The sequence below is a fragment of the Pseudorasbora parva genome, chromosome 23 (genome assembly GCF_024679245.1).
Source record: "Pseudorasbora parva isolate DD20220531a chromosome 23, ASM2467924v1, whole genome shotgun sequence".
Lineage (NCBI taxonomy): Eukaryota > Metazoa > Chordata > Actinopteri > Cypriniformes > Gobionidae > Pseudorasbora > Pseudorasbora parva.
The window spans coordinates 35078548-35096657 of NC_090194.1; the positions used below are offsets into that span (position 1 = coordinate 35078548).

The following is an 18110-nucleotide window of genomic DNA, read 5'->3' on the forward strand; positions in this document are numbered from 1 at the left end:
TGCCTTTTCCTCCGAATATTCTGTCCAGCTGTCATCTCATGAAATATTTTCCTATGGATTGTGGCGTTCTTCCCGTGAGAGAAGCTAAATTAGCGCGCTCTCAATCCTAAATTGTTTTAAAAAGCGGTTTCTGTATGATTAGATCCATTTTTGTTTGATTAGGGGGCACCGGGTTTGAGATATGCCTGAGAAATGCCGTCTTTATGTTTACCCTGAACTAATCTTAAACAGTGGGAAAATAGTTTCAACCGAGAGAGAGAGAGAGAGAGAGAGAGAGAGGAGTCAAACGAGGAGACTGTTTGTGAAATGCTCGGCTACAAATCTCCAGTGGTTTGGACGGGCTTGGAGACTGCTGAAGTCTCTGGAGTATTGATCGTGATTACTCCGGTATTCTTTACGTAAATCACTGCTTATTGATAGTGGAACTCGTTCAAGGATGTGAAGTGAAATGTCGAGCATACAGTGCAATAGTTATTGTGTTTGCAAATCAACCAAGGGCCGTTTCCAAGAAGAATGTATGATGTGCATGTGAACGCACACGACATGTGATGATTACACTTAGCAGATGTTATCGTTCCTCTGATGCTTTTGTTTCCCATATCGAACTGAAATACAATATTGAAATTTAGTAATTGCACGGGCCCCAGATTATGCAAAATGACTAACGTGACATGGAATAAACAATTCATGCATAAACATCAGCAGAAATGTGAGCTACCAGCCGAATGCTTGAAACAAACACCGGACGTTGTGTTATCTGTGTTAGCGAGGAACATGACAGCTAAAAAAAAAAGAAACGTCATTTTGGGTTACGTTAGGGTTTAGAACTCTTGGAATTCTGATCAATAATGACTAAAGAGTTCTAAAGTGTGTGTGTGTGAGTGTGAGTGTGAGTGTGAGTGTGAGTGTGAGTGTGAGTGTGAGTGTGAGTGTGAGTGTGAGTGTGAGTGTGAGTGTGAGTGTGAGTGTGTGTGTGTGTGTGTGTGTGCGTGTGCGTGCGTGTGCGTGCGTGTGCGTGCGTGTGCGTGCGCGTGCGTGCGCGTGCGTGCGCGTGCGTGCGTGTGCGTGCGTGTGCGTGCGTGTGCGTGTGTGTGTGTGTGTGTGTGTGTGTGTGTGTGTGTGTATACACAGTCAAAACAAAAATGAGTCAGACACCAGATATATATTTTTTACAGGTTTGTGCAGGACACTATAGTTCATCTATATAAGTGAGGAGAGCAAAATGATTCAGACACTTTGAGCTGAGCATGTTTCGCTGAAGTGTTTCGTCTTTAATTGCTCAAATGACCTTTGACACCTCAGACTGAACTAAATGAAGCATTGCTCGGTCATTGGTTGAGCTAAATTGGTATTATCTAATTGTGTAGTTAAACCAAAAAGCTGATTGGTTGATTGATCCGTTACATCCCTTTCTATCAAAGTGATCTGACATTATCAAGATTTCTTGATGAGTTTGTGTCATATTTTATTACCATTTTCTAAACTATAGCGGATAAACTGTTATAATGTGAGAAGTGTTGAAGGTGTCTCAATAGATTTAGGTTTGACTGTATCTCAATCACTTTAAAAAAAAAAAAAATTGATTAATGGCGAGTTTTTAATATTTTTATAGTGTAATAATTTACTAATTACTTTCCAAATTAATGTAGAAAAAAACTTAAAGATGGTATATTTTAAATATTTGTTTAATGGCATATTTAAATGAATGAAGGCCAGAATCACTGACACTGATTTTTTTATTTTTTTTTGTTACATTAATGAGGATAAACTTAAAGTGTTACAGTATAATTGAAAGCTATAACAATTTCAACATGTATTAAGCTTTTAAAAAAAAAATGTAAAAAAATTAAGTGAATAATATTCACATAAACCCATTATAATAAATGTCATATTGACCCGTGGGCTTCACATATAATCCATAAACAGAAATTGAATAAGTTATCAAACACTTTACTGTTTGCGCTGCATAACTAATAAATGAAATATAGATGAATGCTTATTAAAGCTACAGTTTCCTCTGTTCCCTTTGTTCTGTGATGATCATTAATGACAGACATCATTAGCGGCTGCTGTCACTTTAAGATCTGCCGCTGCCGAACATGACGCAGATCTGACACGCTGTCACACACATCTATTTCCTCACAACTCTTTGAGTTATTTTAAAGGTGCTACGGTGGCCGACACAGGACAAAAATGCGAACAGAGAGTGATTAACGCTCTGTTAGAGCAGTTTGTCCATTTAGGGCTTCTGTAGAAACATGGAATAGCAACTTCACTGTAAGGGGACATGCGGTGTGTGTAGATAGAAATGCCTCATTCTAAGGTAATAAACACATAACGGTGCATTATATAAGGTGTTTATACTCAACTGAAAACATAGTTATGTGTATTATATTACATTTCTGTCAATAGATCCTCATAAACAGTACAGTACTGCACCTTTAAGGCGGCAGAAATCTCTGTGCTACTGATCGTTCAAGCATGAAAGAGAACTCAATACTGGCGAGCGTCTTTCGGTGTGTCGTGTGTGTGTCAGGACATTCACAGACAGCGCATTTGCTTTTGTCGTGCTTGAATGGTTAAAAAAAAGCATTGGCGTGAATAAGAGCGTGATCATAATGTAACGCTAGCCAAAGAATGACAGAAGAAACGGATGCTGCATTAATTGCTTTAAATATTTTTAACACGTTTTTTTAACTGAAAAAATGAATCGCATGCGTAAACATGTTCATTTTGACACCGCTAATAATGATCACACTATTTTTTTAGGGTGCGATTCACAATATTAACAATGAAATTTGTCTCAATAATCTCCTCATTACTGCTTATTAATAGTTAGTAAGGTAGTTGTTAAGTTTAGATATTGCTGAATTGAGGGATGTAGAATATGGTCATGCAGAATAAGGCATTAATATGTGCTTTACGTGCTAATAAACAGCCAATATCCTAGTAATATGCATGATAATGGTGAGAATTGGACCCAATAACTAAAGTGTTACCATAAATGTGGTAGCATGCGTGACTTTGAATGTTAAAAGATCATTTAGGTGGTGTGTTTTTCCTCTCTTTTACAAGGGGATAATCCTATTGATTTTATGATCCTAATTATGCGTCATTACATTATTAGTTGTATTTTATTATCTATGTTTAGCATTGCTGTTAGACCTGCAAAAGATATTTTTGGTTGCACTTTATTTTACAGCATGTGCACAGAAAGTACTGGTGATAGAAAGTAACCACAGGGGTTGGTTTAGGAGTAGGTTCAGGGTTAGCACCTAGTTATTACCAGTTAAACTGTAAGTACGTAGTAAGTAGTAAGGACCTTTTTTTAAAGATAGTCACTTGATTTTGAAACTAGAAATGTGAGAAATGGCACATCAGCCCCGTGCATCAAACCAGATGAATGCTGCGCTTCAGTTGCGATGTCACAGTGTTGTATCATCAGTCGTGTGTTTTGTGCCCTTTACACGTCTTTGATATTTGTGTCTCTGTTCCAGTGCAACGGAGAAGGAGTCAATACCACTGCGATTCTGATTCCCAAGAGTGACGCACCGTCTAAGAGACGGAATCTCTAACAGGAAACGCAGTCTGAAAAATGTCCTAGTGCAGTTAGGCCGAAGGTGCATTTTCTTTGGCTGGCGCCAGACATTCTTGCTCTTGTTTTTCCAATTTACTGGAGCTACAGTGAGACAGTTTTCCCATTTGGAGATGACTGCAAACCTCTGCTTTTACTATTGTTGATTATCATTACGAGAGCTGCTTTTAGTTTCGGTGTCGCATTAGTCATCATCAAAAGCACGGAAAAACGTTATTAATGCTTAAATTAGATCTGCACATTTTTAGTTGGGTTTAATCGATCGCTGAACTCTGCCTTTTAATTAATCCGCCCTCCTGATGTCATTACGTCTCACTTAAGCTTATTAAAAACTGATTTGATTTGTTCTGCATCCAACATTAAGCCGTTTGGCTCTTCCAGGCAAGATAGCGCTCGAGCTCTTGTTTGTTTAAGACGCCGATGGCTTTGCCGTTCCCCAGCGCGTGCGTTGGCCGGAGCGCGACCACATGGTTTAGTCCTCACATACATGTTAATATGCAACACAAGTGGCTCTAAAATTGCAGGCCTTTGAGAGCTTTGACAGTCTGTGCATTCATTCAGTCCCAAAGCAGGTTTTCCTATTCATCTCCCCTCACAGAGGAACACCATGGTGGGACTGCTGGAGAACGGGAGGAGGAGGAGGAGGAGGGGTATCTAAGCCCAGCTTGGCTTCAAGAATGGGATTCAGCAATTGGTGTGCAAATGGCAGTGTCTCCCACAGTCCAGCGATCCCCAAGGAGCCCAACAGTGGAGGGCCACTGGCTTGGGTCTCTTGTCTGTCCTCTGAATTTTTCATAGGTCGGCCTTCACAATGCACACTTAAATAGCTGGGCAGAGCCGATGGAAATCAGCATAGAGAGAGAAAGAGGGGGAAAATCCACCCCCACCCCCTGAACAATGGGAATAAACAAAGATTTTGCTATCTTTTTAAGGAGAGCTCATCCAAAAGCAAGCTGCTTGAAAAGAGAGAGACGTTTCTTCTTCAGGAGAGCATGAGGAAAGGGGGATGGAGAGGATCTCTTGTGCTTGGGAATGCTTCGCAATCTTTATATTTTTCTTTCGCTCCCCATTAGGGTGGACGCGTACCCGGGTCGTCTGAAACTTCCTTTTGTTTGCGCTCTATGGGCCGAGGAACCCGGTGGCATTGGCTGCTTCAGGCTGCTTGGATTCACTTAACGCGTCTATTATCTCTAATGGTTTTGGATGGGTTGTAAAGACTTCCATGTGCCTTATCTGGCCGGACTGGGCGGTGGGTGGGAGGGAGGGAGAGACTGCAAGACGTAATTGACTGATTGTTATATGGGGGCCTTCATTGAGAAAGTAAAAGCGCTAAATGTCACTGGCGACATTTAATAACATTTGCATTTGCATTAAATATGTGCATGCGAAGTGTGCCGCTGATTTATTTGGCGGGTCGTAGATCATTCTGACCAGCGGCCCTCCACTGGTCCTGATTTTCTATTGGATAGCAAGTCGTGACTCAATATGGAAACCAACTTATTAATGGTGAAATGTTTTCTTTTGAAAAAAATCCGTTATCCGTTAGCATTCCCATTCATCAGCTTGGCTGGAAGCGCACTGCATGCAACTTTTGCGCATTGTTTTAGTCAATCACCTAGGCCATAAATGTCATGTGACTAATTACCTTGCATTTATTACGTCCTGACAGTGCTGATTGACTGATGGCACCACAAGACCTTCACTAGCCACTATTCTGGCGTCAATTTTACACTCTTCAGAGCCAGGAACTGGTAAAACATCTGCTATGAGGGAATGCTTGCATTTACGTTCATGCATTCTGGCATGTACTTTTATCCAGATATGTATTTTTGATATTACACAATTACATTTAGCAGAGGTTTGTATCCAAGCACCTTATATTGCATTTCTGTCCCTGAAGGCTGAATCACAAGAACTACATTAATATATTGTATTCTTGGATTTTTATTATTAGGGGCCAAGCTCCTATTGTATCCGTTTACAATAATGTCATCTTCAAATTTCTTTTTCGATCTCATCCTAGACGGTTTGTCTGATCTTCATGAAGATTCAATCAGATCATCTTCAGACCATGCTGGCAAAAAGTTAACAAAAGCTTTTTTTTTATTAACTCAACTGTTCTTGATTAATGTGCGAACGAATTGGACGCACGTCTGTATCTCTTAATTTATTCAGACCAAACTTGGTCCAGTTCATCACAAGCATGACCTGAGGCTATACATACAGCGTTTCGGCACAGCGCCACCTACTTGTCCAGAGATATAGATTTTTTTCTTTTAACTTCTGAATGTTTGGCATCTAAACTTGAACAATTCCCAATTTCTGGGAGTGGGACATTTGGATTATTGTCCTAAAATGCTGAATTGTACGACCACATTAGCGCATCGTTATGAAACTCAATATGTGTCATTGGGACTGTTCCCTCAAGGAACTCCAAAACGTTTCGAGACATGGTCAAAAAAAATTATGAAATTTCCAAAACTGCTAATAAATTGAATTAATGTTGCTTATTTTAATGAAACGGGTCTTTATAGATTTCTTTGGTCATGCTGATTTCCTCGAACTTGCTGGCCGCCATTTTGAATTTCTTTGAAAACCTTTGGTCTGATTTTCACCAAAACTGGATCAGATCATCCTCAAACGGGCAAAAAGTTATCAAAAGCTTTTCGATAGACTAGAATGTTCTCAAGTAATGCATCAACGAATTTGTTGGCATGGTCCCAAGCTGATTCTGAGGCTGTACCTGTGCAACGCTTTGGCATATTCACAGCGCACCTACCGGTCAAAAGTAATGCGCAAGTTAATCATATTGAGTGACTTTATTCTTGATTTTTCAGCCATTTTGACTAAAATAAAACATCTTTAATTGCATATTGTTGCTATTTTTCTGAAGCTCCCAGACATGTCACATTGTTCCTTATTGAGCTTGGCCCTGATAATTGCTGCTTGCAGCTATGTTTTAATATTATCATTTTACTATATGTTGCTTGCAAAACATTTAGTCAGAATGCACTTCTGTCACTTTGGATAAATGCAAACGCATAAACATGTAATATAATAATGTCAGCAGCCAATAAAAGAATGTCCATCGTCGTTTAGATGTAGTTTGGTTCGTATTATCTTGTATCCTGCTTTTTTTTTTTGTTCAGGTTGCCATTCATCTAAATCTAATTTGGCTTCTACCAAGTTTCAGATGACTTCAATCTTTGATGACACAGAAATCGTGTAAATCAAAAGCGACTTACACTGAAGGTGTGTTTTTTGTGTAATTCACATTGAACACCGTTTCACTTCTTGTGATCCTTTCCAAACAGACCTGCGAGGCATTTTTGGGTCGTGACCCACCAGTTGAGGACCGCTCATGATCCAGACCATATGGATATGGATTTGGTGGACCCCCATCCCCCACGAGCTTGACTTGTGGCTCTTGGTCGGTTGCCGTACGTATGACTCAACATGGCTTGGGATTCAGGGGTGGAAACATCAATACAGCTTTTTCTTTTCGCCTCTTTTCTCTCTTTTTCACTCCCTTTCCCTCCAATTCCTCAAAGCCCCCCACCTTTAGCTGCTGGCTGACCTCTCCTTGTCTTCGAGAGAAGGCCTCAGCGTGTCAGGAGCTGGGGGGAGCTGGGGGTCTGTGATGGACTGAAAAAAGCAGCTGTGCTGCTGTGCTGACGGCCCACTGAGCGTCTCTCCCCCCGTCACACCGAGCGAAGGCCTCCTGCCGCTTTCCTCTGCCAGGCAGCTGCAGACTCCTCCAGCAGCCCCTCGCTGTAACCCGAGCCGCACTTCAGCTCCCTGAGCTTTGATTAGTGCAGGAAAAACTCAGCTCCTTTTGGACCAAATCTGCGCTATCAATGCCTCAACACCTCCGACTTGTAGTCGATACCATTAGTGAGGGAGGAAACGTATCTCAAAAATCATTGCGATATACCTCTGATAAGTGTAAAACAAGTACTTGTTTTTTTGTGCATTGCTATGCAGTTGCTGACTGACACTGAAGTGAAGTGCTCTTCTTTGGACATTTTATTGTCCGCTAAGTGAAAATTGTAAGACTTAAATCACTAACCCTAACTAGCAATAGTAATAGAGTAAGTTTCTACAAACCATTCAAACAGTCTGCATTTCTCTAATGAACTACGTAATTAATTGGGTAACACGTTACAATAAGTTCAATTTGATAACTTTAGTTTGAATGATTTAACAAACTATTATATCTGTTAATGTTATTTAATGGACCTGAGCTGACATGAGCTATATGAACAGTTGTACTTTAATAACAAAGATTAAATAACACTTTACAATCCAATTCTCATAAGCTGTTTATTAGCACGTATATTACTATGATACTGGCTGTTTATTAATACTTATAAAGCACATATTAATGCCTTATTTTGCGTGACCATATTCATGACTACATCTCGTAATCCCCCAATTCCTAAACTTAACAACTACTTTGCTAATCATTGATAAGCAGTAATTAGGAGTTTATTGAGGCAAAAGTCATAGTTAATAGTGAGAATTAGATCCTAAACTAAAGTGTGACCAAAATATTTAGTAAAAAATCTATTGCTCATAGTTAGTTAGTTAGTTAGTTAGTTAGTTAGTTAGTTAGTTAGTTAAGATTAACTAACAATGATGGATACTTGAAAAGCATTTATTTATCTTAATGTTAATTTCAACATTAATCAATGTAAGCATTACTAAAATCAAAAGCTGTCTCTGTTAATCGATAAATGGACATTAGATAATAATTAACAGTTAACAATGCCACTGTTAGCATCAAGCTACTGGATTCTATGCGCTACAATGAATTTTACCTCAGTTGAAAGGCATTCATTTGTTGTTTTACTGTATATTGCTTTGAAAAGTGTTAAATGCATAATAACTAATGAAATCGTCTTGTTTCTACAGGTGTGTGTGCTGGATTCTAGCAGCATCCCTTTGCTTTCAGACTCCGTTGTAAGGAAAAATGCAATGAAACGACGTCGAAAAAGAAAAAAGAAAGTCGATGTCTCTACTCGCTCGTTTATGTTTATGACTCTGAAGTCTCTGGCTGATTGAAACTTGTAACCAGCGCTACAAAGAGATCCAGCGAAACGCAAACAGTCCATTTGCCTGGCTCTCAGATAAACCCCAGCAGAGAGGTGCTTGATGATTAATTAATCAGCGAACTGGCAGTCTTGACTGAATAATTCATCCCGTGCCCTGTCTGTAATTTCTGCATCTCCATATTAGATTCCGGATCTAACGGGAAGCGCGCGGCTCCACGGCGAGGTTACCTGCTCCGCGGCCCCTGTCATTCACATGCTTAATGAGATGACAGACTCAAAAGTATCTGATTCGCTTTCTAAAATAATTAACCCAAACCTTTACAAATTGGCTCAGCTGATGCAATGCTTGACATAACAAACGTGCTTGGTGAAAGCGCTCTTAATTACTACTAATTATCCATCTCAGCTAATTAATGGCTACCCCGTTGGGTCACTCATTAGAGTCTGTGCATTTTGCATTGACTCAAGGCTTTACATTACAATAGAGTGGCTTTCTAGGTCCACGCCGGCCCGCTGTTGAAGCTTTACTAGTTGACTTTCAGCAGGTAGGTTACCTGATAAGGAGGCTGGAGACAGAGACCTAAGGCTGAAACGGGAGCCGTTACGGAGCGAGAAAGCCAATCCGCTGCTGGGGGGAAACGAGTGGCACTAGGCGTATCAGATCAAAGGAAATGATATTGGGACATGCATGGGTTTATACCACCTGACATGCACGGGTTATTCATATGCCAGTGCTAAACTGTTGCATCGTCCCTGCAGGGAATATCTGCTGAGGCTGCTCAACCATCCATCATTGTCTTTTGTGGTAAAGGTGGTCGACCACAGAAGTCTGTTGGCTAATTAAGAAACCCGGTGAGGTCTTCAGCACGGCTGAATTTAAGAAAAATAATTAGAAATGCATTAAGGTTTTTTGTTCTGTTCTGTTTTTAGGTTTTTTTTGCTGTTTGCTCTATGCAGCAACATAAAAATTGCTATTTGATGTATAATGCTAAAAGTAAAGAGAACCTAATTTCTTAAAATTAATTATATATAAATTATAATATAAAGTTAATGCTGGTTCTGATAGAAAGGTGTCAGAATACACAGAGCAGCTCAGTTTGTTGCGTATGGGGCGGCACAGCCGCTGACCAGTCAGGGTGCCCATGCTGACCCCTGACCCCGCAGAAAGCACCAACAGTGGCACGTGAGCATCAGAACTGGACCACGGAGCAATGGAAGAAGGTGGCCTGGTCTGAGGAATTTGCTCAGTTTTCTTTTACATCACGTGGATGGCCGGGTGTGTGTGTGTCTCTTACCTGGGGAACACATGGCCCCAGGATGCACTATGGGAAGAAGGCGAGCCGGCGGAGGCAGTGTGATGCTTTGGGCAATGTTCTGCTGGGAAACCTTGGGTCCTCCATCCATGTGGATGTTACTTTGCATTATAAATGCTTCAGGAATGGTTTGAGGAGCAACAACAACGAGTTTGAGGCGTTGACTTGGCCTCCAAATTCCTCAGATCTCAGTCCAATCGAGCATCTGTGGGATGAGCTGAAGAAACAAGTCTGATCCATGGAGGCCCCATCTCACAACTCTTTGGACTTAAAGGATCTGCTGCTAACATCTTGGTACCACAGCACAGCTTCAGGGGTTTAGTGGAGTCCGATGTCTCGATGGGGAAGGGCTGTTTTGGCAGCAAAAGGAGAACCAACAAAATTAGTCATAATGTTATGCCTGATAGGTATATATATATATATATATATATATATATATATATATATATATATATATATATATATATATATATATATATATATATATATATATATATATATAATTTTATTTTTGCTCTACCATTCAAAAGTTTGGAATTAGTACAATTGTTTTATTATTTGAAAGAAATTAATACTTTTATAAAAACATTTATTATTGTCTAAAAGTGACAATATAACAATGTTACTAAAGATTCTTGTAACAAGTTCGATATAGTGAGGAAGGAAGAGGACACGGGGGTCGGCAGGACTGTTGATGCTCTTTATTTTCTCAATAACTCAAATCACAACGTGCACGCTTCAGCGTGTGTTTGTCTCTGTATATGCTCAGTTTCGCTTCCGGGTCACGCACTTCCGGGTTCCGGATATCTCAGGGTCTCGCATCAACAGTCCGACTCTCTCTCTCCTCGGTCTCCGGTTCCGCTGGTGTTTTATCCCGTCTCCGCGCTCATTACTAGAACAAGAGACAGGTGTTATTAATCTGCGTCCAACCCACTCACTTACCGCTCGTCCCGCGGCCCTCTCTCCCGCTGCAGACCTCGCTGAACCACGCCCCCCTTGCCACATACCCCCACAGCCCGACTCAGGCCGGGGAGCCGTCCGGCCTGCAGCCCCCCCCCCCCCATTTCTGGAGAGGAAATCGGCCACAGCCATCTGAGCACCCGGCCTGTGGACCACCTTGAACTTAAACGGCTGAAGAGCCAGATACCAACGGGTGATCCGCGCGTTGGTATCCTTCATGCGGTGGAGCCATTGGAGAGGAGCGTGGTCCGAACAGAGAGTGAACTCCCGCCCCAGGAGGTAATAGCGGAGGGTGAGAACGGCCCATCTGATGGCCAAACACTCCTTTTCTATGGTGCTGTACTTAGCTTCTCTCTTGGAGAGCTTACGGCTAATGTACAGCACCGGCCGCTCTCCCCCCTCCACCTCCTGGGCCAGGACTGCGCCCAGCCCCCTGTCCGACGCGTCAGTCTGCAACAAGAAAGGGAGAGAAAAGTCAGGGGAGTGTAACAGCGGCCCGCCACATAGGGCAGCCTTCACTTGGGTAAAAGCCTGTTGACACGGCTCCGTCCACTGGACCGTATCTGGTAGCCCCTTTCTAGTAAGATCAGTCAAAGGGCTGGTGAGGTCCGAATAATTTGGTATAAACCGTCTATAATATCCCGCCAGCCCCAAGAACTGTCTTACCTCCTTTTTGGTCTTGGGCCTCGGACAGGTTGCAATTGCGGCAGTCTTATCAATTTGGGGACGCACCTGCCCATGACCCAAGTGGAAGCCCAGATACCTTACTTCCACCCGCCCAATCGCACACTTCTTCGGATTGGCCGTGAGCCCCGCTCTCCTCAGCGACCTCAGGACCGCCCTCACATGCTGCATATGCCGCTGCCAGTCGTGACTATAAATCACTATGTCATCTAGGTACGCAGCAGCATATGCAGCATGGGGACGCAAAATCCTATCCATGAGTCGCTGGAAGGTTGCGGGCGCCCCGAACAAGCCGAAAGGAAGCGTGACAAATTGGTGTAATCCGAACGGCGTGGTGAAAGCTGTTTTTTCTTTGGACAATGGAGACAAGGGGATCTGCCAATAGCCCTTTGTTAAGTCCAGTGTCGAATAAAATCGAGCCGAGCCTAACCGATCAAGCAATTCGTCAACCCGTGGCATTGGATACGCGTCGAACTTCGACACAGCGTTCACCTTGCGGTAGTCCACACAGAACCTGACCGAGCCGTCCGTTTTGGGGACCAAAACTATCGGGCTCGCCCAGTCACTGTTGGACTCCTCGATTACTCCCATGTCGAGCATTGCGCCTAATTCGTCCTGAACTACTTTTTTCTTGTGTTCAGGCAAGCGATACGGCCGGCTGCGAACTACCACGCCCGGCTCGGTCTCGATATGGTGCTGAATCAAGTCGGTACGTCCCGGTAGGGGCGAGAACACGTCAGCGAACTCCGCTTGCAACTTCGATAAATCAGCGAGTTGTAACGGTGAGAGGTGGTCTCCCCCAGGGGCCAGCGCGACTGATTGCGCCTTAATGCTCGCCTCTGGCCCGAGATCATCCTCTCCCCCGATCACCGTTGCCAACAACACCGATTCCACCTCATTCCATTTTTTCAGCAGATTGAGGTGGTATATTTGACGTGCCCCGTTCCTATCGGATCGTATCACTTCATAATCGAGCTCTCCTATCTGTCGTGCGACCTCAAACGGCCCCTGCCACTTCGACATTAATTTTGAGCTCGAGGTTGGGAGTAGAACGAGCACTTTCTCTCCCGGTGTGAATTTGCGCAGTTTAGTACCCCTGTTATATGACCGGCTCTGGCGGTCCTGGGCTTGCAACAAATTCTCCCTAGATAGCCGCCCCAATGTGTGGAGTTTTGTTCGCAAGTCCATGACGTACTGAATTTCGTTTTTGGCCAACGACGGCCCCTCCTCCCAAGTTTCTCGTAGGACGTCCAGCACCCCCCGTGGCTGACGCCCGTAGAGAAGCTCGAAGGGGGAAAACCCCGTGGAGGCTTGCGGGACCTCGCGCACAGCAAATAAGAGGGGTTCTAACCACCGATCCCAATTTTTGGCGTCTTCTTGTACGAATTTACGGATCATGGATTTAAGAGTGCGATTAAATCGTTCGACCAAACCGTCTGTTTGTGGGTGATAGACGCTGGTTCGAATGGATTTAATGCCCAATAATCCATACAATTCGCTTAACGTGCGTGACATAAACGCCGTGCCTTGATCAGTGAGGATTTCTTTCGGAATCCCCACCCGGGAGATTAAACGAAACAGTGCGTCCGCAACACTCTTCGCCGAGATGTTGCGGAGAGCCACTGCTTCCGGGTATCGTGTTGCGTAGTCCACGATAACTAGCGCAAAACGATGCCCGCGTGCGGATCGTTCTAATGGCCCGATGAGGTCCATCGCAATTCTCTCGAAGGGGACCTGCATTAATGGAAGAGGGCGCAATGGCGCTTTTGGGGCGGCCAGTGGGTTCACCAACTGACATTCAGGACAAGACGCGCACCACCTGCGCACATTGTCATAAATGCCTGGCCAAAAGAATCGGGTCATTAAACGATTCAGCGTGGCCGCCTGTCCCAGGTGGCCCGCCATCGGGTTAGAATGAGCCGCCTGGAAAAGCATTTCCCGGCGGCTCTTTGGTACTAACAATTGGGTTGTATCCATTTTTGTCTGAGCGTCTTGGGTCACTCGATACAACCTATCTTTAATTATGGCAAAATAAGGATACGTGACGGGCAATGCGGGTTGGAGGGACTGACCGTCGATAGTGCGGACCTGTTGAAACGCATGTTTTAGCGTCTCGTCTTGAGACTGCTCCAGAGGGAAGTCATCGCGGTCCGAGAGAATCAGTCTCTCAACCCCGCTCGGTTCCTCTGAAGCCGTGCCCAAGGGCCCCGTATCAGCCTCGCCAACCTGCACTCGCACCGCCCCGTTCCTAGCCTTGTTTTCCCAAGCGGCATCCGCGCACAACGACCCCAATAACGCCGAAAAGGCGGGCCAATTCGTCCCCAGAATTAGCGGATGCCGGAGGTGGGGACTAACCGCCACCTCAACACTATGCTTTTTTTCCCTAAACTGTATCGTGACCGGGACAACCGGATATTCCACCACATCCCCGTGCACACACCGCACCTTAACCACGCGGCTTGTATCCAACGCCCCAGGCTGAATCAGGCTTTGATGGATCGAGGTTTGGTTACATCCTGAATCCACCAAGGCCTGATATGTACCCCCCTTGATACTTACAGGAATTTGGTACTCTCCTGCTTGATCGGGGGTGGTCCGCTGGACGTCCGGGATCCGGATCATTGTTCCGATGTCCATCATCGGACATCGGTCCACAAAATGATCCGGATCACCGCACCGCCAGCAGGCCAGCCCAGGCCTACCCGCCGCCCCGGCGGCGGGGAGTGGGTTGGAGGCTGAGCGCGGATAGGGGGCGGAACCGGATCCATAGTCACTACCCGTCCCCAGCGGCCCCGCCCCCCGGGCGGGGCCCGCGAACTCCCAGACGGTCCAAGGCCCATCCCACCCCGGCCTCTGGGGGGAACGCGAGGAGGGCCTGGAGGGCGGGACCTGGGGAGAGGGACAGGAGGAGAGAGAGAAGGGGGAGAGAGAGAGGGAGAAGTTAGTGGGGGTGCGCCGACCCCCGGGCACGCCACCAGGTGGTCCTCCGCCAAATTGATGGCCGTCTCCAGCGACGTGGGCCGGTGGCACTGGACCCACTCGGCGGTCTTCCTGGGGAGCCGAGTGATAAACTGCTCCAGCACCACCAGATCGACGACATGGTCCACGTCGCTGCCGCCGGCCAGCAGCCATCTGCGGCACTCGTCCCGGAGCTGTTGGGCCAATGCGAAGGGTCGACCGGACTCGCCCCACTCCAGGGAGCGGAAACGCTGGCGGTGTTGTTCTGGGGTCCGGCCGACCCGCTGAAGGATGGCCCGCTTCAGATCGTCGTAGTCCAGGAGGTTCGCAACCGGTAGATGTTGCGCGGCCGCCTGGGCTTCGCCTGATAGAAGAGGGATGAGGCGCACCGGCCACTGTGCCCGGGGCCACCCGCAGGCCTCCGCGGCTTTTTGGAAGAGATCCACGAAGGCCTCGGGGTCGTCTTCCGGCCCCATCTTCTGTAGGGGCACGTGCACCGGTGCGCTGGCCCGCCCAGCGGCCTCGGCGCGAACCTCCCGGTCCATCCAGCTCCGGAACTGCTCGCGGTCCTCTTGCTGGCCTTGGACTATGGCCGCGAAGCGGCGCTCCTGTTCCGTCCGAAGGTCCAGCAACGCCTTATGATGTTCCTGGTGGAGGGCCGCGAGCGAGGTGATGATCTCCGCAAATGGCGAGGCGGAGGGCGTTGTCATGGCGGCGGCTCTGTCCTGCTTCCTTCCCGGGTTTCGGCACCAGTGTAACAAGTTCGATATAGTGAGGAAGGAAGAGGACACGGGGGTCGGCAGGACTGTTGATGCTCTTTATTTTCTCAATAACTCAAATCACAACGTGCACGCTTCAGCGTGTGTTTGTCTCTGTATATGCTCAGTTTCGCTTCCGGGTCACGCACTTCCGGGTTCCGGATATCTCAGGGTCTCGCATCAACAGTCCGACTCTCTCTCTCCTCGGTCTCCGGTTCCGCTGGTGTTTTATCCCGTCTCCGCGCTCATTACTAGAACAAGAGACAGGTGTTATTAATCTGCGTCCAACCCACTCACTTACCGCTCGTCCCGCGGCCCTCTCTCCCGCTGCAGACCTCGCTGAACCACGCCCCCCTTGCCACAATTCTATTGCAAAATTTAATTTAAATGCTATTCTAAATAACTTTCTGTATCAAAGAAAAATGTATCACCGTTTATCCCCTGAAATATGAAGTGGCACAACTGTTTTCAACACTGATAATAATCATAAATGTTTGTTGATCATCAAATCATCATATGAGAATGATTTCTGAAGGGTCATGTGACACTGAAGACTGGAGTAATGATGATAAATTCAGCTTTGATCACAGGAATAAATTAAAATGTAAAATATATTCCTACAGTATAAGCCACTGCTTGATGTCTAAAAGATAAAATCAGGGACGTGAAGCAAAACCAGTTGAGAATCACTGAATAATACTGAGTCTTTATAGCACAGTTTATTTCAAGGGACTCCACACAGGGCCACTTGGCATCCCATCAAGCCTAAGAGCTTAAAAGGGATCATATTGTGGCGAGTTGGTGGTCGGATCAGCGTTGGATTTCCTCTCTTTCTCTTCCAATGAGAGCGTTTGTGTTTGCCGTGTATGTGCTTTTGACGTAGCTCGTGTAATTAGACTATTAGCGGCGCTCGTGTTTCAGGGTCACGGCTCCATCGTCTTGTCTGCGTTGGCTGAGGTCCAGTGAGATGGGAAGCACCTTGATGTATGTGTTGTCCCATCATTTAGCAATCCGTTTAACCGCAGACAGAGCTCAATCCACTGGCACCGGCGCGGCGTGTTGACAGTGACGACGCTCAACTGTTTGTCTGTGAATCCAAACAACCTGCACCACTTTGTTTTCCCCCTCACATTTCTCTGAAATAATTCAGGCACAACAATATACCAAGTTCTCAAGATCATAAAACATATCAATGATTTTAACAAACAATGATGTCAGCCACTGCTTGATATATAAACTAAGGGTTGAAAAGCAAGACCAGTTGAGAATCACTGAACACGAATTGCTATGACATCTATTGTAATCGTTAGTGTTCCTCCTCCTTCTGCTCTGGAAGTCAATAGAACCGCTTGTGGAAGAGTTATGAAATTTGGCACACAGATAAAGGACACTCTGAACTGTCACCACTGCAAATTTGGAGTCTCTAATGTTGTCCCTCTAGCGCCACCATCTGTCCAAAATTGCACAAAACCTTTATCCTAACAACTTTTGAACTGCACGGGCTAGAAACAAAATACAATTCAAGATACGGCTCATTAAGATTCGATTGCACCATATAACATCATTTTCCGTCATTACAATTTTTAAAAACTACATTTTTTAAATTCTCGTATTCAAGTTGATTTGTCAAACCATTCTCGAATAATGTGCAAACGATTTTGACGACGAGCACGGCAGAACAGACACAAGGCTATATCTCTGTAACGTTTTGACGTATTCAGAACGAACTTGGTGTGTGTTATGACAACTGTGGCCTGAGGTTACCTGCACAGATTCAGCACAGCGCCACCTAGTGGTCATGAGATATGCAAATGGATCTTTATTTTATAACTTCTGAATGGATAAGCCAAAAAAACCTCTATAGATTTGGTACAGTAATGCCGAGTTGACATGTAATTGCAAATTTCCTTTTAATCAACAATGTTCTAATCTAAGGGACCATCAAAATGAAGTGTTACCAATTTTTCCACACCAGCCATTTTGAGCTTTATCATGAAATGCTATATTTTACAAATGCATTTGCGCATCGTTACGGGACTCAGTATGTGTCTTCGACACCATGCCCTGAAGCTACTCAAAAAGTTTCAGCGCCATCTCAGCCAAACTTCCTGTCTGCCATTTTGATTTTCTTTTTCGTACTCCTCCTAGACCATTGTTTAGATTTTCACCAAAATCAAATCGTATAAAAAAGTTGTGAATTTCATGTCAATTTTTGTATTTGATGGCGTGATGCCAAAAATGACTCTGAAGCTGTATCTCTGCAATGCTTTGGCATATGGACACCAAACTTTGATACTTTTGATACCTCACTCTGACCAACACCTATTGATCAAACGTGATAAACCATTAAATCATATTACCCTTGACTACATTTAGGATTTTTCCTTAAATCATTTTAATGTGTCTTTAATTGCACTATTTTGCAGTTGGTCCGATGCTCCCAGTCACAGTGGCTTGACGTAGATCTTTGTGCTTTGCCCCTTAATGGCTGCTTATATTTTGTTTTTGCCTGATGGATGTGTTGTCCCATCATTTAGCCATTTAACCGCAGACAGGGCTAAATCCACTGGCACCGATGCGGCGTGTTGACAGCGACGAAGTTCAACTGTTGCGTTCTGTGAATCCAAACAACACTTTTCACCTCTCGCTGTGGACGGCACTTTTGTTTCCCCCTCCAGATCTCTGGGAAATAATTCAAGCACCACAATATACCACGTTCTCGAGATTACCTCGTCTAAAATAGCTGCTTGATACCATTTAGCGTGTGATTCTCAGCGGGACGCTAATG

At 44.9% G+C, this 18110-nt stretch overlaps 1 protein-coding gene across 1 annotated transcript; it reads right to left on the bottom strand.

Annotated features, from left to right (window-relative positions):
* Positions 1-10608: 10608 nt before the first annotated feature.
* LOC137062831 (zinc finger and SCAN domain-containing protein 29-like) lies at positions 10609-15681 on the bottom strand. The gene is made up of 2 exons (XM_067433752.1): positions 14166-15681; positions 10609-10854 (listed from the first exon to the last, which is right to left on the bottom strand). The coding sequence occupies exon 1, from the start codon at positions 15272-15274 to the stop codon at positions 14243-14245; it is 1032 nt and encodes a 343-aa protein (XP_067289853.1). The 5' UTR covers positions 15275-15681; the 3' UTR covers positions 10609-10854; positions 14166-14242.
* Between the last annotated feature and the right edge of the window lie 2429 nt (positions 15682-18110).